The sequence below is a fragment of the Lissotriton vulgaris genome, chromosome 3_1 (assembly GCF_964263255.1).
Source record: "Lissotriton vulgaris chromosome 3_1, aLisVul1.2, whole genome shotgun sequence".
Classification (NCBI taxonomy): domain Eukaryota; kingdom Metazoa; phylum Chordata; class Amphibia; order Caudata; family Salamandridae; genus Lissotriton; species Lissotriton vulgaris.
In genome coordinates, this window is record NC_141689.1 from 635896491 (window position 1) to 635917591 (window position 21101).

At 46.3% G+C, this 21101-nt stretch overlaps 1 protein-coding gene across 1 annotated transcript in view; it reads right to left on the minus strand.

The window, feature by feature from the left end:
• Positions 1-21101, minus strand: part of SKIC3 (SKI3 subunit of superkiller complex) — a 1256060-nt gene that overhangs the window by 1079286 nt on the left and 155673 nt on the right. Inside the window, exon 4 of the mRNA XM_086960925.1 lies at positions 12768-12859. Within this exon, the coding sequence (XP_086817051.1) occupies positions 12768-12859 (92 nt within the window). The remainder of the gene's footprint in view (positions 1-12767; positions 12860-21101) is intronic.

Here is a 21101-nt window from a genome sequence, read left to right on the forward strand (position 1 = left end):
GACCATGTGGCTGCTCTACATATTTCTTCTAGAGGAATGTTTACTAGGAAAGCCATGGATGCCCCTAGCTTGCGTGTTAAATGCGCTCTTGGGGGAGCTGTTAATGTGCGTTTAGCTTTTTGATAACAGATTTGTATGCACTTAACAATCCATCTGGCTAAACCTGATTTAGAAATGGGGTTGCCTTTGTGCTGAGGTGAAAAGGCAACAAACAGTTGCTTAGTTTTTCTGAAATTTTTTGTTCTGTCTATATAGTACAGGAGAGCTCTCTTAACGTCTAGTGTATGTAGAGCTCTTTCTGCCACTGAATCTGGATTTGGGAAGAACACTGGCAGTTCTATAGTTTGATTGATGTGAAACTGGGATACCACCTTTGGCATAAATTTAGGGTTTGTACGTAGCACTACCCTATTAGCGTGAATTTGGATGAATGGCTCCTGAATAGTTAGGGCTTGCAGCTCACTAACTCTTCTAAGTGATGTAATTGCCACTAAAAAGCCACTTTCCACGTTAGGAATTGTATTTCACACGAGTGTAAAGGTTCAAAGGGTGGTCCCATCAGTCTGGTTAGAACCACGTTTAGATTCCAGACAGGTGAAGGTGGATGTCTTGGAGGAATCACTCGTTTGAGTCCCTCCATGAATGCTTTAATAGCAGGCACTCTGAAGAGTGAAAGGTGCTGCCTGTTCTGAAGGTAAGCTGCCACCGCAGCTAAATGTATACGTATGGAACTGTAGGCTAGATTGCATCTGTGTAAATCTAAAAGAGAACATATGATGTTTTGAGTTGATGCATCTAGTGGATTTATGTCATTATTGTTACAATTAATGACAAATCGTTTCCACTTGGCTGCATAGCATGCTCTGGTCGTGGGTCTTCTTACCTCCTTGATAATATTCATACAGTCAGGAGGCAAGTTTAGGTAACCAAACTATGACTTCAGGAGCCAGATCGCAAGGTTCAACTGTTGCGGATCTGGGTGCTGAATGTCTCCATGTCTCTGCGTTAAGAGGCTGGGTGTTAGTCGCAGCCTTTGATGAGGCACCACGGAAAGTTCTAGGAACGTGGTGTACCATGGTTGCCTCGCCCACGTTGGAGCAACTAGGATGAGTGTCAACGAGTGTTGTCGCAGTCTGCGTGCCACTAGTGGTATGAGCGGGGCTGGGGGAAAAGCGTACGCAAACCTGCCTGACCAGTTCATCCATATCGCATTGCCCTGAGACTGCGGATGTTGAAACCTGGCGGCAAAGCTTTGGCATTTTGCGTTTTCCCTTGTGGCGAACAGGTTGTAGCACTGAGGGGTGTATCTCCCACTCTTGCATTTGGTGGTTGTGTCTCCTGAGCAGATCGGCCATCTGGTTGTCCCTGCCTGGGAGGTGTTCCGCCATGAGGAATATGTTTCTCTGAATGGCCCACTCCCACATGCTTTGCGCTAGATGTGACAACTGTGGAGAGAGTGTCCCTCCCTGCTTCTGTATGTAGTACATGGCAGTCATGTTGTCCGTCCGGATCAACACGACTTTGTTGCACAAATGTACTTTGAACGCCTTCATTGCCATAATGATTGCCATCAGTTCCAGCAGGTTGATGTGCATCTTCTTTTGCTGTGTCGTCCATAGTCCCTGCACTGTGTAATGGAGGAAATGCGCTCCCCATCCCAGGAGAGATGAGTCCGTCGTAAGCACTATTTGTGGTACAGGCTCTTGGAACGGTCGCCCCCTACAAAGTTTTTGTGGGTTCCACCAATGCAGAGAGTTGTATGCACGACCGGTCACCAACACTAGGTCTTTCAATTGTCCTCGAGCCTGGTTCCACGGTTGTGCTAAGCACTCCTGAAGCGGACGCATGTGTAGTCTCGCGTGAGGGACTATGAAGATGCAGGAGGCCATCATGCCTATCAACTGCATAAACACCCGTGCTGGGAGCGAGTGTTGAGGTCAGAATATTTGAATCAGTAATTGAATGCTGTTGATTCTTGCTGAGTTTGGCTGTGCCTTTGCTGTCAGAGTGTCTATTGTCGCTCCAGGTACTGTTGTACGTGGGCGGGTTGAAGATGAGACTTCGGGTAGTTTAATGAGAATCCGAGGCTGTGTAGGAGGTGAATAGTGCGTGACATGTTGCTGGCACATTGCTGGGCTGACTTTGCTTGGATAAGCCAGTCATCCAGATATGGGTAGACGTGAATATACTGTCTCCGTAGGTGCGCAGCTACTGTCGCTAGACACTTGGTAAACACCCTGGGGGCCTTTGTCACCCCAAAAGGCAGACCTTGAACTGGTAGTGCTGGTTTTGTATGGTAAACCTGAGATATTTTCTGTGTGCCGGATGTATCGGTATGTGGAAATATGCTTCTTTGAGGTCTAGCGTTGCGAGGAAATCTCCCTGACTGAGTAATGGTAGAACCTGCTGTAATGTGAGCATGTGAAAATGTTCTGACAAGATGTATTGGTTTAGGGGCCTGAGGTCCAGTATTGGCCTCAGAGACCCGTCTTTTTTGGGAATTAAGAAGTACAGCGAGTATACCCCTGTACCCTGTTGTTCTATGGGTACGAGTTCTATGCCCCCTTTTTGCAGCATGCTGATGACTTCTTGCTGCAATAGGTGTATGTGCTCTGCGGACATAGGACGGTGTCTTGGGAGTATGTTGGGTGGAGTCGAGGTTAGCTCTAGACAATAGCCGTACTGGATAAGTTGTCTCACCCACCTGTCTGTGGTAATGCTTTCCCAGAGTGGCAGGAACTGCTGTAATCGTCCCCCGGCCGGTGTTATATGGTCTGGGGGCAGTGACAAGACGTCACTGTTTAGTATTGGCGGAGGATCTGGTGTTGTTATTCCCTCGTCCTCTGCCTTTGGTGCTGTTGCCAGGGTATCCACCTCTATTGTTTTTATTATATGTGGTTTGCGTGCTCCCTTTATTGTATGGAGTCTGCTGAGATGCCTGGCCTCGTGTAGCTCCTCTGTTGCTGGAGCGACGAAAGGAGCCTCCCCTGAACTGTTGTGACTGCAAGGCACCCATAGACTTGGCTGTCTCGTGACCTTTTTTATCTTTTCTAATATTGTGTCCACATCAGGCCCAAATAAATAATCAGGGTTCACGGGCTGATTTAATAATGTGGTTTGAATCTCAGGTTTGAACCCAGAGATGCATAGCCACGCATGTCTCCTGAGCGTGACACTTGTATTGATGGCCCTAGCTGCGGTGTCTGCTGCGTCTAGCGCACATTTAATGGATGCGTTAGAAATGAGTTTTCCCTCTTGTATCAGTGTTTCTGCTCCCTCCTTGTAGACATCAGGCAAATGTTGTAGCAGTTGCTCTAGTGTGTCATAATGAGCCCTATCGTATCTGGCTAATAGGGCTTGTGTATTAGAAATTCTCCATATGTTTGCTGCCTGAGCAGCCACCCTTTTTCCGGTCACGCTCACGGTAAGCAACCCACCTTCATAACTGTTCGGTATTAGTTGCATGCACGTCTTGTAATCAGAGCACGGGCCTTTAAACCATAGCGCGAAACACATGTCCGTTCAATCAATTTTTGTAGCAATTCCGCGCTACAAATTATCCTTCTAATTGAGCTCACGGAAACGCATGCCGCATGCACGAGTCGGTCATGATACTATTTTCACAGAGCACACCTTTTTCCTATCTCGAGCGTTACCTTTTTATAATCACTTTTTACTATGATTTCAATCACTTTACATCACATTTGATTTATTATTATTAACGCTCTCACACCACAGTTCACTCATATTATTTAGTTATTGAACATTCTAGGCTCAATGTTGAGTACAATACTTTTTCTTTATTTACAGAACATATCCCCAGATGAAGGCATGATTTGAATGCCGAAATGCATTGGGATGGGCTGAGTGCATTAATGGAATTTTGATGATGGAATATACTCTTGTGAATGCAACGAGAAGTGAAATACATGAATAAATACTTGAACATCTTTCACGTTTAAAGTGTTCTATTCACCTTCCTACTAACCATTTAAGAAACCTTCTTGCAAGGACTCTTGCGGAACCCGAAGGACATCTCTCAGAGTCGAGAGTGCTACCCCCACATATTTACCACGCCTCCAGACAGAAGGCGATACTCCGGAGTTCCTTACAAACTATTTAAAATCACCTAAACAGCTGTGCGCCCAGTTCAAAACCCTTTTCTCAAATAGGAAGTCCACATCAATTGGGTCAGCATGCATTTCCACATCATGATTTTGTGCTGCCCTTTCTATTAATGTGTTAAACGCAGCTGTATCCTCTGTTGGAGAAGTCTTGACAGGATAAGAAGGAGTGTCAGGAATAGTTTGTGACTCCCCCGGGTCAAAAGGGTCTGTCCAGGCTTGAGTCTGGTCATCCTGATCAGTGTCCACATGATAACTAAATTCTTCTTTGTAGCCATACTCCATATCCTCATCAGTGCATGTGGGTGAGTATGCGGAAGTGTCTTGGTCATGGTACCTTACAGTCTCAAAAAGGACAGGTGATGTGGGAGAATCCCTTTTCTTTTTGAGTGGAATTTTGTACGTTTCAAGAGGATTTTCTGACCTGATCTTCCTCTGATAAATAGTAAGTCTGCCAGAGTCGGAGTCGATATGTAGCTTTGACTGCTCATCATAGGAGGGCTCTTGGTATACAATGTCCTCTTCTACCGAATGACTTCTTTTACCCATCGACACCTTCTTGGATGTTTCATTCCCAGGTTTCGGATCGAACGCCTTAGGCCGTGAAGTCGGGGGCAGTCCGAATTTTATCGGTGGCATAGGTTTTGTAGCCACACTGACCTTCTTTGGGCCGGTGTTGTTGGCCTGATCGACTTTGTTTTTACGCCAATATGTTTTTGGCCTTGCGTCGACTTCGGCGTTGGAGGCGCTCTCTTTTGTCTCGACTCGACGTGCTCCTTCGAGATGCTTTTGGACTTTGGCTTGAGGCCTTTGACGAACTGTGGCCTGTTGACTCGATGCTTCGGATCGAGAACCTTCCGAGACTCGAGTCCCTTGTTTGTGTCGCTGTCCGTCGACGTCGACCTTGTTGGTTCGACGTGCTTGGCTTTAGTCATGGACTTAAGCGTACCGATCTTCGGATACGACACCCTTAGTTCGTGACCCTGCAGGGTCGTCGACACTTTTCTTCTTTGTTGAATCCGATGGATTGGAACTCTTCGATCCGAAGACTGTCTCCAGCAGTTTTGGTTCGGTTTTCGACTCTATAGCTTTCGGTTTTGATTTAACCAGTGACTGGAGATGTCCGACCGATGGCTCGCGTGATATATTCTTAGCCGGGCCGAGACGCGGGGCTATAGAATGTTCGTCATGATCTTGGCTAAGGCCTACTGGCGATGCCTCAACCTGAGCCCTTGGAAGTCTTTCAGTGTCTGTTTCGGGCCCCGTACTCACTGTTGGGCCTGGTTCATAGCTCGAGTCGTCAACGACGGCTCCGATGGGTGATGTGCCGTCCCTTCGTCGTTGGCGTCTTCATCATCGACGTTTTCTTCGTCTTTATAATAGATGGGGTCATGCTCCGAACCGGGATCCGACTGCTGTTCTGGATCCTCAGTCTCGACGACCTCATCGTCTTCTTCTTCGAAGATATTCACCGGGTCGGGCGCTGGCTTCGTCATAGTCTGCCTCGCTGCGCGTCGAAGTCTAAGCGTCTTCTTCGACCTGAATTGAGCACAAGCTAGACAGTTGGCCTCATTGTGCTCTGGAGATAGGCACTTGTTGCACACTGGGTGTACATCAACGTGTGGGTACTTGGAATTACAAAGGGGGCATTGTTTGAACGGGCTCCGTTCCATCGACGATCGGGCCTCCGGTGTCCAAAAGGCCATAAGGCTCTCTTCGACATCCTGCTGGTAAAGAAGCGGAACAAAGTACTCGGCACCGATCGAAATAACAATACCGACGACCCCGAAAAGTTTCCGAACTTGAGTAAAGAAAGTACATCCAAACTCAATGGCGGAGAAAAACAATCTGAGGATGGAAAGGATGCCCATGCGCACTGTAGTCCGGGGGAGGAGCCACCTATCTCGTGATACTTCGAAGACTCTTCCAGGACAACAATGTGCAATCATCCGGACCCAACACTAGGCGGTGATCTATGCACAGATATGAATTCAGCAGCCCACCTGCCTCGAACATCTATTTACAATAGGGGACTTGAACAAAGATGGCTGATCTGGTAGCCGAAGGAAAGCAGAGATGGCTGCAATATAGCCATTAAGAGTGCCCTGTGCAGAGCCCTGCTGGGCCAAATAATGGATCTACAACAGGACCTCTGAAAGAGGGGCAGAAAGAGGATCCACAGCATTTGTTGCGCTCCATGTCACAAACTTGCTCCATCAACAGGCTTATATCGTCTTGGTGGAGGGACGGCTGACTGCCAAGATGACGTTACAGACTTCTGGTGGAAGGTCAAAAGCTGTCAACTGCCGCTGCTCAAACTCCACGCAAGGAGGCGGAGGCTGGACAGGTTCGGGTGTAAATTGTTAATTGATACTTGTATAGCGCATTACTCACCCGCAAGGGTCTCAAGGCACTTGTATGAATACCGCTGTGGAACCCATCCTGGCTTTCCCTGTGAGGCGTCCACTCCTGGGCACCCCCAAGGTGGAGGCCAGGCATCCTTAGCGTTGTGGGGGCCGTTGTGGAGATTAAGCAAGCTATTGCCCAGAGTTGCAGAGTGGGACACCATGATTGGAATATGGGCCGAGGCGAGAATTATCAGGTCCGTAGAATTTTTGAGCCCAAGACCCGCCGAGGTGGGGAATTGAACCCAGGTCCCGGGCTAGACCTCTGCATCAGGGTCTGCCGCTCTAACCATTGAGCCACACTTCTCCGCCATTGGGTTCGGATGTACTTTCTTTACTCAAGTTCGGAAACTTTTCTAAAAGGCCAAAAGGCCTTCGGGGTCGTCAGTATTGTTATTTCGATCGGTGCTGAGTACTTTGTTCCGCTTCTTTACCAGCAGGACGTAGCCTTTTCGACACCGGAGGCCCGATCGTCGATGGAACAGAGCCTGTTCAAACGATGCCCCCTTTCTAATTCCAAGTACCCACACATTGATGTACACCCAGTGTGCAACAAGTGCCTATCTACAGAGCAAAATGAGGCCAACTGTCTAGCTTGAGCTCAATTCAGGTCGAAGAAGACGCTTAGACTTCGACGCGCAGCGCGGCAGACTATGACGAAGCCAGCGCCTGACCCGGTGAATATCTTCGATGAAGAAGACGATGACGTCGTCGAGACTGAGGATCCAGAACAGCAGTCGGATCCCGGTTCAGAGCATGACCCCATCTATTATGAAGACGACAAAGAAAACGTCGATGATGAAGACGCCGTCGAGGTAAGGGACGACGCATCACCCATCGGAGCCGTCGGTGACGACTCAAGCGATGAGCCAGGCCCAACAGTGAGTACGGGCCCGAAACAGACACTGAAAGACTTCCAAGGGCTCAGGTCGAGGCATCGCCAGAAGGCCTTGGCCAAGATCATGACGAACATTCTATAGCCCCGAGTCTCGGCCCGGCTAAGAATATATCACGCGAGCCATCGGTCGAACACCACCAGTCACTGGTTAAATCAAAACCGAAAGCAATAGAGTCGAAAACGAAAACGAAACTGCTGGAGGCAGTCTTCGGATCGAAGAGTTCCAATCCATCGGATTCAACAAAGAAGAAAAGTGTCGACGACCCTGCAGGGTCACGAACTAAGGGTGTCGAACCAAAGATCGGTAGGCTTAAGTCCATGACTAAAGCCAAGCACGTCGAACCAACAAGGTCGACGTCGACGGACAGCGACACAAACAAGGGACTCGAGTCTCGGAAGGTTCTCGATCCGAAGCATCGAGTCGACAGGCCACAGTTCGTCAAAGGCCTCAAGCCAAAGTCCAAAAGCACCTCGAAGGAGCACGTCGAGTCGAGACAAAAGAGCGCGCCTCCAATGCATCCGGCACCGAAGTCGACGCAAGGCCAAAAACATATTGGCGAAAAAACAAAGTCAATCGGGCCAACAACACCGGCCCCGAAGAAGGTCAGTGTGGCTACAAAACCTATGCCACCGATAAAATTCTGACTGCCCCCGACTGCACGGCCTAAGGCGTTCGATCCGAAACCTGGAATCGAAACATCCAAGAAGGTGTCGATGGGGAAAAGAAGTCATTCGGTAGAAGAGGACATTGTATACCAAGAGCCCTCCTATGATGAGCAGTCGAAGCTACATATCGACTCCGACTCTGGCAGACTTACTATTTATCAGAGGAACATCAGATCAGAAAATCCTCTTGAAACATATAAAATTCCACTCAAAAAGAAAAGGGTTTCTCCCACATCACCTGTCCTTTTTGAGACTGTAAGGTACCATCACCAAGACACTTCCGCATACTCACCCACACGCACAGATGAGGATATGGAGTATGGCTACAATGAAGAATTTAGTTACCATGTGGACACAGATCAGGATGACCAGACTCAAGCCTGGAAAGACCCTGTTGACCCGGGGGAGTCACAAACTATTCCTGACACTCCTTATCCTGTCAAGACTTCTCCAACAGAGGATACAGCTGCATTTAACACATTAATAGAAAGGGCAGCACACAATCATGATGTGGAAATGCATGCTGACCCAATAGATAAGGACTTCCTATTTGACACTTTCTCCACCTCAGAAAAATCAGTCAAGACATTGCCAATGTTGAAAGGTGTCCTTAAACACGCTGGAGACATTTTCAAGGAAACCACAAGAGCCAGGGTTGTAAACCCCAGAATAGAGAGAAAATACAGACCGGCGCCTGTGGACCCTACATATATTAAGGGACAGCTGCCATTGGACTCCTTAGTGGTATCAAATGCTCGTAAGCGTGCCAACTCACAAACCACTGGTGATGCTCCTCCTCCAGACAAGGAGTCTAAAATATTAGAAGCTTCTGGAAAAAGGGTGGCTGCTCAGGCAGCTAATATATGGAGAATTTCTAAATCACAAGCCCTATTAGCCAGATACGATAGGACTCATTATGACACACTAGAGCAACTGCTACAACATTTGCCTGATGTCTACAAGGAGGGAGCAGAAACACTGATACAAGAGAGAAATCTCATTCCTAACGCATCCATTAAATGTGCGCTAGACGCAGCAGACACCGCAGCTAGGGCCATCAATACAAGTGTCATGCTCAGGAGACATGCGTGGCTACGCATCTCTGGGTTCAAACCTGAGATTCAAATCACATTATTAAATCAGCCCGTGAACCCTGATTATTTATTTGGGCCTGATGTGGACACAATATTAGAAAAGATTAAAAAGGACACAGAGACAGCCAAGTCTATGGGTGCCTTGCAGTCACAACAGTTCAGGGGAGGCTCCTTTCGTCGCTACGATAACAGAGGATCTACACGAGGCCAGGCATCTCAACAGACTCCATACAATAAAGGGAGCACGAAAACCACATATAATAAAAACAATAGAGGTGGATACCGTGGCAACAGCAACAAAGGCAGAGGACTAGGGAATAACAACACCAGATCCTCCGCCAATACTAAACAGTGACGTCTTGTCACTGCCCCCAGACCATATAACACCGGTCGGGGGACGATTACAGCAGTTCCTGCCACTCTGGGAAAGCATTACCACAGACAGGTGGGTGAGACAACTTATCCAGTACGGCTATTGTCTAGAGCTAACCTCCACTCCACCCATCCGCATCCGCAGAGCACATACACTTATTGCAGCAAGAAGTCATCAGCATGCTGCAAAAAGGGGCCATAGAACTCGTACCCATAGAACAGGGTACAGGGGTATACTCGCTGTACTTCTTAATTCCCAAAAAAGACGGGTGAAGAACCCTCCCCTGCTGCTGCGACAGAAGAACCTCCCAAAGAGGCAGTCTGAGGTAATAATCGATGGCGATGCTCATGAGATCGGGGCAGCAGACTCTGCGTGCCCAGTCCGGAGCAACAAGAATGACTTGGGCCCAGTCGCGCTTGATCTTCTTCAGCACTCTGGGCAGAAGTGGTACAGGCAGAAAAGCGTACAGGAGGCCGCAGTTCCACTCGTGCCGAAAAGCTTCGCTGAGCGAGTGCCGCCATGGGAATTCCAACACACAGAATTGCGGACATTGCCGTTTCTCATCAGTGGCGAACATATCTAACCAACGCTCTCCCCACCGCTGAAAGAGACCTTGCACCACCTCAGAGTGTAGACGCCATTTGTGATCTACTAGGCATCAGCAGTGGAACTCGTCTGCCCTGGCGTTCAGGGAACCTGCCAGGTGTTGAACCACCAGGGTCATGCCCTGATGTTCCAGCCATGTCCAGATATGAAGAGCCCCTTGACATAGGGTCCACGACCTCAACCTGCCCTGTTTATTGCAGTACCACATGGCAGTGGTGTTGTCTGTGAACACCTGCACCACTTTCCCTTTAGAGAGGGAAGGAAAGCCTTCAATCAATCAACCAGTGGTTTGTGTAGCGCAAGCTACTCACCCGGAACCGGTCTCAAGGCGCTGAGGAAGAGGCGGGCAGGGGTGGGCGGGTTTTACAGATCCTGGTGGCTCACAGAGTTCCATCGAAGAGCCAGGTCTTGAGGTCCATAAGAAACTTGGGGAGCGAGGCAGTCTGTCGGAGGTGGAGAGGGAGTGAGTTCCATGCCTTGGCCGCAAGGAAAGGGGAAGAAGCGACTGATACAGTGACCCACCTAAGGCAAGGGGACTGATACAGTGACCCAGTAAGGCAAATCTTCAATAAGGTACATCATAATATAATGGTGAGAATTGTTTGTAAGAAATCCCTGGACTCATCCACGTAGGGACAACAGGAAAAAAGCAATTTCGAGTTTATACAGGGACGATAAATGTTGTGTTAATTGAGAGGCTTGGTAAAGGTTATTTTGTATACATATATTTACACATAAAAGTGCAGTGTAGGAGAAATATATTGTAATTTACAAGGGACTGAACAACGATTACGGCATAAGAGAGTAGCCAAGGGAAATCATAAGGCATGGTTATGAGCAAGAGAAGGTTTGTAATGAGGCAGGTCAGAGTCATAAATGATGGAGGTCACATCATCAGACAGGTTAAATATAGGAGGCCTGGAGACCCAAATGTTGGATAGGTGCAACGATGTTTAGATAAGAACAAACTGGGTTTATGGCAGGCAGAAATGTTTTGTACAGGAAGGGAAGATGGTATAACAGGCCTCAGCATTAGAGAGCTATTTCTCAAGCGGAAACATAGGCCAAATTTGAAGGAGACTAACCAGATACCAGTCTGAGTACTAGTAGTAGGTTATCCCAGCTTCTAGGTGTATTACCTGAAAAGGAGCAGGAACAGATTACATAAAAAGAAAGGAACTTCACGTCAGAGTTTTTTTTTAAAGATGGCACTGTAACTGAGACATGCAGTTTTGTAGATGGTCCGTCCTCCATGGAGAGTCATGTAACATCTTTCAGGACTATGCAGTTTTGGGGTGAAATGTGCAGAAGTCTAGAGGAGGGAGCTGGAATAGGGAGGAGGAGGTCCTGAATGTGAACAAACTAATCAATAAGGCATTACTGTACTTCATGCGGTATGGTAAGCTTGAAATCAATTCTTAAATCACCTTCATGGGAGTAGGGTTTGATGTTCTGAAGATGTCATTTGCTGATGTTGGGTGCTCATGGTAATGCTCTTAATGTGCAAATCAAGACGTAGCCTGCAATACCTCACAAAATAAAGGAATTTGCCTGAGGTAATCAATGTAAGGGGAAGTCCTAGAGGCTGTTAGAGGGGAACTCCAGGCAACCAAGTTAGCACTGCCTAGGTCAGATGAGAGGAGCAGAAACCTCTCTTGTGCAGGTATGAGTTTAGGTGGTGTTATAACATACAAGATTTGATGGAGAAAAGAAACGTATTAAAGCGTTTGGCGTTTAGATGCAGGTAAAGGTGCAAGTCCTCTACATATCTTTGTCATGAGATACCTGTATCCTCTAGGTGAACTCCAAGAGGATTTCCTGCAAATATATATGTTGAAGAGCAGAGGGGCAAGAATAGAACTCTGTGGGTCTCCCACTGGGGCAGGCCTAGGGAGAAAAGCAGATACACATATTCTCACCTGCAGAAAATGATTTCAGGCACAGAAGCATAACGATTACAGAACCTGACCAGTTATGCCAGTCTATAGACGCATGGTTTCTAGAAGGATGGCATGATCTTGGATATCAAAACTCTCTGAAAGGCCAACAAGAATCATAATATTCAATAAAAGGAGCTGTTTCTGTGGAATGTCAGCTCTTAAACCAATTTAAAAATCTCCCAGCAGGAGCTTGTTAAGGATATAATTCTCAAGATGGGAGGCAACACTTTCCCCAAATCTTCGTGAGGAAAATAAGGTTAGTAATAGAACGACAATTGTTCAGTTTGGTCGGATTAGATTTGAGCTAAATTAAGCAGAAAGACGAAAGCAACGAAAATACCACAATGAAATGTATAGTACTACAAAGAGTAAGTAAGGGGACCAATGTTATAAATATGATGCTATTCTAGATAACACCAAATGTGGGGAACTAATCTAGTGGCTAAGAAATGTTTAAAATATTTACAAAAACATCCAGTATTTCTCACAGTCGAAAGCTCTTAAAATGTTTCATCCTGTATGATAGAAACGATCAAATCGACGTTTCTGAAAGTACAATTTCTGAAGGTCGGCATGGATGAAAATGCACCAAGTTAGAAAAAAACTGTTGCACAAATAGAACATGACTTCTTGAATTGACTGTAGCCTCAATTTCTCTTACCCCTTATAGAGTACCAAAAGCTTTTCATAGACTTTTGGCAAGTCATCTTTGAAATCTTTCTGGTTAAACTTCTCATACAGACTTCCTAGGCCCTTTAAAAAAAAAAACAGAAGAATACATTTCATTTCAGAGTTTTTTATCCATTTGAACATAAGACAATGCTGTATTTTTACTTTAAAACAAGACGACTCATGAAATCTGGTTGCTGGGCATGCTAAACATACCATAATTGCATTGTCAACTTTGTAAGCATATTCAATATGTAACCATACAGTTAGAAAACAAAATGTAGGAATTGTTACTTACATAGAATGTTCGGGCTCTGGAAGAATAAGGTACTTTCCTTCGGAAAAATTATTTCTGATGAAATCACACATTCACACAGTTTTCCCAGAAGAAACTTATTCCTGGACTTGCAATAATCTTAGAGTATTTTGAAGCATTATTTATTTTGACTCAACATACATCACAAAAATAAAGAGGCTCCCACCCTCACCCCTCCAAACAGAAAGAAAGAGAATACCAACCCAAACCAAAATATAACCTTTTAGGTTTATTTATTTAAGTTGATCCTCTGTAAGGAGAAGGCGAACATAAGGGTGGTTGCAGAACTTCAACATGAGAACCTCAAAATTCCTGCTGCAAAATTGGATTGTCTGATTCCAGGAGCCTGTTAGGTGTAATAGACTGCAGGAAGCAGACAGGAAAGTAGGCCAAGTCGTATAGTACACCCAGTGTGCAATAACTTAGTACTTTTAAGTAGACTTGCACTTCACAGGATGCCAAGAAGAGACCGCCACAAAGTAGCTACGCAGTATTATTTCTGCAGATTAAATAAAAGTTGCACACCCATATTTTGGATGCACTGAACTCTGCCAATTGCTGACAAATGGAGGCCAAGGCGCATGGAATTATCATAGCCCAAAGCAGGAGAATCTCTTCTCCCAGGACAGTAGACTCATTTTGGCATGGAATGTAAAACAGGAGCTCTTGTAGATGGAGCCATACAAATTTAAGACCTCCGAACGTTCGATTTGAACCTACATTGACAGATTACTATCAAGCATAAAGTCCAGGTTCCTGCCCTTCGGGACTCTGATAAGCTGGCTTCTGGATGTTCTGATCAGCATAGATCAGTCCAGTACAGAGTCTCAATCTATCATCAATACTCCAGTCTTTTCCTAGTTCATTTTAAGGCAAGCGAGCCCAAATCAACTATGAATTAAAGTGGCAGTGCACCATCAGCATAGGATCGGTAAGATACAGCAGTAACAGAAAGCAGTGTAACAATCTAGCTGATTTTTTTTCAAATAAGATTGAAGATATTTATTCGCATTGACCCCTTGACAACCTTTGTGTAATGTCTGATGCTCTGCCGCCGGTAATCACCAACTCCCCACAAGCCTTTCTCAGTTTATTGCCTTTTATAGGTCTGTCTTCTCTTCAGACTCTCTGCAGCCACGTAAAATCTGATTTTTGGGATGATCCTCTTAAACTGGATCGTCTTATGAAACTACAGGACCAGCTTCTTCCTCCTTGCCTAGAACTGGTCAAACTCTTTCTGTCCACCGCTCCGGTGACTGGCCCATGAAAGCAAGCGAAAGTTAGTCCCCTCCTCAAGAAACCATCTTTGGATGCCTCCAAGCCAGAAAACTTCTGGCCCATTTCCCTCCATCCCTTTCTGGCTAAGGTTACAGAACATTATGTTAACGGTATTTTAACTAAATTCTTAGAAGACAACCATATTCTGGATGCTTCCCAGAAGGGATTTCGGACTGTCCTAGCACGGAATCTGCTCTCCTTTCTGTTTTTGGTACATCTTCATAGCACTTTGGATGAGGGCAGATCCTCCGCCCGGATTCTACTCGTACCTACTGCTGCATTCCATAAAGTGTCTCACCAAAGTTTACTTGAGCGCCTGCAAGATATTGGCATGGGGGTGTCGCCATTTCCTGGGTTTCCTCTTTTCAAGATATCTCTCCCCCATACAGTAGACAATCTCACACGTTAAGGTACAGCATTCTTCAGGGCTCATCATTAAGCCCTACCCTGTTTAACATATACATCCAGCCTTTAGCTCGGGTTGTAGAATCTTTTGAGCTGAAACTGGTTTCGTATGCTGGCGATACCCAGCTTGTACTTTATTTCTAGGACACTCCACCACTTGATATTGATAATTTCCACAAAGACATGCTTGCGGTGGCAGTGTGTTTAACGGACTATGCCTGAATGCTAAAAAGACAGAGATTCTTCTTGTTGGCAAACATAGCCCTGTTTGGGATGACTGTTGGTGGCCCGCCTCCCTTGGGGCCTACCTCCAACACATAGCAGCTCCAAAAAGGCATCCCTACTAGCATTAGTTCTGACAGTTCTGCACTTCGCAAAGACCAGGGATTGAAAGAAATCGAGCAAATGAAACACACATATAACACACATATACTCTCCAATGCTTGACACCATCTGCCATGGGAAGGCAATGAGGAATCTGTGGAAAGCTAGCTACAAATTAAAAAGAGCATTACGGCTACTCCCTCCTACAAATTTCTCCAAGGAACCCTTCCCAAGGCAGCATTAAGGGGGAAGGCATGGCTCAGAATCAAAGTGTTTCACTAGAGAGCTTCAACAGACTGGCCTGCAGAACTGTGATTCGATGTACCTGTGAGTAAAGTCAAAGTTTTTTCAAACTATGGCGCACAGCATATTGCACTCACTGGCATCCCACTCAAGAAAGCTAAAGTCACAGCTTTTCCTTTAATATTGAGATCTCTGGAAGCTACTGAAGGACCTTTTAGCCAGTGTGTAATATAGTTTTATATACAGGGTGTCCAGTGAAGATACTGTCTGTTTTCTAACAACTGTACCTAGTTATGGTGGCACATATGCTACAAATACCTGGCATTCAATGCGGTTTTCCTAAAATCTTTCAAAGTAGATGTTAAATGTTAGATGCTCTTCTAGAATTCAACTTACAAAATCTCTCCTCAATCCGAGAAGGTTGTGGAGAAGAAACGAAAATCAGAAGAGCGATTCACGGAGAAGCAACACATCTTCAATACTTATGGAAACATGTGCATAATTGATAGGCATAACGAGGAGCCCCTTTCAGGGAGAGATAAGGGCCAATATATTTTACAGTTCAGATGTTTAAACCCTTGTGGGAAAGGATAACCACTAATCACCTACCTGAGTAGGTTGCTTTCAATGAAGGTCATCTAACTGCCAGCAAAATGAGAGACAGGCAATTTCATACTCCCTACCTCAAAAAGACCCCTGCATGCATGTTTAGAGTGTATAGGCATGGGTGAAGGGCTGTCCAGGGGGGCGTGGCCTAACACAGATGGAGTGAGAAGCATTGCTAAAGAGCTCAGACAGGCCGGCCCCCATCAAGTTCCATCCTGACAGCCCACAGATAAAAATCTGACCTGAGAGTGCTCCCAAATAAACCATTGTAGAGGAGATTGTTCCTGCGGAACCAATGCATAGCAGAAAACACTGAGATCAGACGCCTGCTCCTCCTAGAGGTTGGGGAAGCCGAAAACACCCTTACAGAGCTAGAGTGGGAACCCAGAGTTGCAACAGGGAGTACAAGAAGCTAGGGAGGAAGTAGCGCGACAGACTGAAAGACCTAGGTGCTTCGATTATAAACAATACCTAGACCATACGCAGGCGGAGAGGGATAAATCTGGGTCCCTCTTGGCGTGTTAGCTAATTCTATCGGCAAAGGTTCCCCTGTAGTAGAGATGGATGATAGAAAGGGCAATAGACACTACAGGCAAGAGAAGACCAATGTCATTTTTGCACAATATTATATTATTACTACTTGGGATAGGACTGCAGCCCGAGAATACTTGAAGGGACTGCAGTTGCCATGCCTAGAGCCGGAAGAGACGGAAGCACCGGGGTCAGACATTACCCTGCAGAAAATACGGGCAGCCATCAAGCATATGGCGCATACCAAGACGCCTGGCACGGATGGCCTGCAGGCGGAGTTTTATGTGACGGATTTGGGAGAACTGGCCCCTAGACTGTATACTGCGGTTCGGGAAACTGGGACATTACCGGAAAGCACCAGGGAGGCCCTCATTGTCCCGGTTTCGAAACCCGGAAAACCGGCGCACAATTATACGGCCTATAGGCCACTTTCCATGCTGAACGTGGATTACAAAATGCTAAGCAAGGTCATGGCAACGCGACTTCTGCCACATATGCCAAAGCTGGTCATCTGGATCAGGGCGGATTTATCCCAGGGCGGAACATAGCAATCAACGTACTACAGCTCCTGAACATTATGGATATACAGGACCATGATAGAACCACAGCAGCGTTGTTCGCAGTGGACATTGAGAAGGCCTTTGACTGCCTGGAGTGGCCCTTCCTCTATGAGGTTCTGGACGCGCTGGGATTAGGAGGTGGCTTCTCAGCGTGGGTGCAATTACTAAATGCAAGCCCGACGGCAAGAGTGCGCACGGGAAGGGGAGTCTCCCAGAGTGAGGCGGTGGAGCAGGCACGCGAGAGGGGTGTCCCCCTGTCCCCGCTACTGTTCGCCCAAGCCATAGAGTCGCAGGTCTGCCGGGAAAAAACATGACGGGACTACAGGGGACTGGTATGGAAAGGGGCACATCATCATATAGCCTTGTATGCGGACGACCTAATATACCTCGGCGACACAGCAGATGATTTGAAAGGGGCTTAGTTCATGCTGGAATACTTAGGTAGCCTCTCTCGCCTAAAGGTCAACTGGCAGAAATCGAGATTGCTCCCCATGACGCCTAATAGGCCTTCACCAACTGTGCTGGGCAACCTGCAGTGGAAACCCAGCTGTTTGGCATACCTCGGAGTGAAGGTATATCATGGATCTGCTGAGCTTCTGGAGGGCAAAGAAGGCAGAGCGATAAGCTCTCTCCATTCCTCTGTGGACTTTTGGAAGTCCCTGCCGCTGTTGACGGCAGGTAGAGTGGCCCTCCTGAAGATAGTGGCCCTGCCACATTTACTGTACTTCTGTGGGGCCCTACCAGTATGGATCCCATTTGCGAGGTGTAGGGACCTGGACTCACTGATCATATAACTTAAATGGGGAACGGGCCGCAGAAAGGTGGTGTTAGCACAATGCAGCGTTCCACAGCGACTGGCGGGTTGGCAGTCCCGGACCTCGAAACATATTACCTTGCAGCACAACCTAATCGGCTGATTCAGTGGCTGGGAGGAACCCGGGAAGGGCATAACACCCATTTGCACCAGCAGCTTTGGTACTAGCAAAGATACTGATGCGTGTGCAACGGAGAACTACAGGAGACACAACTGAAACTAAAGTGATATCTAGATGCTGGGCCAGATATCTACAATGCGTTGATTGTAGAACGCCCGACTCTCCTGACCGGCCGATAGCCTTGCTCCAACACTTTCCGCACAGGGGAACTGGACAGGCTTAGAAGCTTGGGAGATCTCTTCCGGGACGGAGTAGCTCTCCTTCAAAGAATTTCGGGCGGAATATGATCTGCCTCGAGGCCACTTCTTACTGCACAGAGCCCTCAGTATGGGAATGAGGAAGCACAGGGGGCAAGGTCCTCTGAATTTAATTTCCAAAAGCCATTAACCTTAGAATCATTGTTTCGTTGCACAGTGCCTTTAAGTCCACTTCCACATTCTTATTGAAGGTGGAGGTCAAGTTGTTTGTGAGATCCTAGGGAGTATTCCCTTCACTATAAGGAGAAACACTTTGAAGGCTAGTCAAACAATTCTGATTCCCAGCAATTTTCACATTATTCATGTCCTGGGGTGTTTAGGGAATGATGATAGAGTGCACACGAAGATTTAGTGCTCAACTAAGTATGTTGAGCAACAATTTGAAAATGTCCTTAGAGGAGACTTCCCTGATTGAAGACTTGTTTATCTCGATTGAATGATGGAATTAAACTTCATGGAAATTATGCTTGTTTTAAACGAATGCGGTGGAATTCAATCGTATTCTTTTTTCTGTTGGGAAGTTGATTCAGCCAGTGCTCACTGTGAAGACTCTAGCTCTGTGGTGCTAGATAATCACATTCCACTTGTGCATTCAGTAAACTCTCTTCTAATCACGATGGTGGTCGTGATGAGTACTCTAGTAGGACTGTAACGTCAACATTTTGTAGGACCATAGAGATTGGAATAACCTGAACAACAAAGGAAGTAATCATGAGTTTCAATAACAATTTGTCCAAATTAGTGACTGGCTGCTGAATGAACAGAGAGAATGACAGGTGGAGGAGTTAGAGAGAAAACGTTTTGAAGTAGAGGAGGAGTGGACACAGAAGGAGGATCCAAGAAATACCTATAACTAGGGGGCAACAAACGAACAATATCGTAATCTCACACAAAATCCCGCACGTAATCACTACCTCTCGACACAGTGGCAGGTCACCTCTTGCATGGCTGGGCATTAGAAACTAGGGGGGCGAGATGAGTAGCGGAAGCATGGAATGAAGCAGGAGAGATGGCCTACACCAATAATACAATAGCAGAAACGTTCGTTAAATACTACAAATGGTTATATGCAACACAGAGTACCAAAACTGACTACGACATAGAAGCATTCCTATGGGAACTCCCACTATCGATATTAAAGACATATGAGATGTCTTGGGGGCGATGACTTCAGGGAAGGTACCAGTAGTCAATGGTCTTCCAGTGGACCTGTTCAAACGATTTGCCCCTCTCCTCAAACTGCATCTTCTGAATATGTATCAGGCAGGAGGAAGGAAGGAAGGTCAAGTCCCACCTTACTTTAATCACACAACTATAGGGGTGATCCCAAAGTCAAATAATCCTAGAGATCAATGTACCTCTTACAGGCTGATCTCGCTTCGTAACACAGAGGAAAGTGCTGGCTAAAATACTGGCCACCAGATGGCTTAAACTATGGCTAGATATAATGAAAGGGACTCGAGAGCCATGAGTGATTCTGTAATTAGATGCCAAAAAGGTCTTCGACTCAGCAGATTGGACTTACCTCTATAGGACAATGAGATGATTTGCATTCATAGCCAGAGAGGCAAGCTAAGGCAAAGTTGCAACTGAAAGCCTCTGAGGTACATGATTCAGTAAAGAACAGAAACTCTAAACCTGAATTGACAAGGGCTCTGTAATATTCAGCCCATATAAGAGAACGTACATTTATGACTGCACGTCATGAGATGAGTAGGTGAGCTTGGGAGTGAGGGATTCATGGACCCTGACAGGTTAGAGGGGAATAGTACAAAGTAACATGGCCTCCATGGTGCTTATTGATGTCTGTTTAGTTGAAGGGGGGAATCATAACAATCAACTTCATGATGAAATGAGAGTAAAAATTTGCGTGAGTAAAGCCAGAGTTTATGCCTTATCAGACTTCAAAACTTTTTTTTGGGACAATTAAAACACTGTGACACACGAGAAATATGCAAGTAGGTGTGGATGGCATGGCGTTGGCCCTGCTGGCCTCCTTTTTGCACGAGAGGAGATCAACGGTGTCACTTGACGGGTTTAATTCGGAACCCTATGTGTTGCCTTGTGGGGTTCCGCAGGGAAGCTCGTTGAGACCACTGTTGTTCAATGTCTATGTCACTGAACTCACATTACTGGTCAGGGATTACGGCTTCTCATTAACATCGTACGCAGATGACTCTCAGATTGGGGTTGCAGCTCATAAAAAACAGAGCTTCCCTGCGGTGCAGTTTTATAACTGCATAGCTGCCATTAACATCTGGATGAGCAGTCACTGCCTTAAATTAAACTCTGAGAAGACGGAAGTGTTGATTATTGGCAATTTGCAACCTTCTTGGAGTAATCTGGTGGCCTGTGGAAATGGGCCTGCCGCCCATCCCTACGGCAAAGACAAAAAATCTGGCATTTTGATAAACAGGCTGACGTTTATCCCTCAAACAAATGCCATTGTGTCTGATTCTCACTTCCTGATAAAAAAAATCAGGAACGTACTTCCCTACATCCCTAAGGAAACCAGGAAAGTGGTCATCACTTCCCTGATACAGTCTAAGTTGTATTATTGCAATGGGCTTTACTTGAATGCCCAGACGCAGTGCCTGAGGAAACTCCAGGCTGTTCAAAATTCAGCGGCCTGAGCCTACCTCGGCATAAATCCATCTCAGAAGAGATTCGGAAGCTACATTGGCTTCCAGTGGTGCAACGGATCAAATTTAATCAGGAACGTACTTACCTACATCCCTATGGAAACCAGAAAAGTGGTCATCACTTCCCTGATACTGTCTAAGTTGTATTATTGCAATGGGCTTTACTTGAATGCCCAGACGCAGTGCCAGAGGATACTCCAGGCTGTTCAAAATTCAGCGGCCTGAGCCT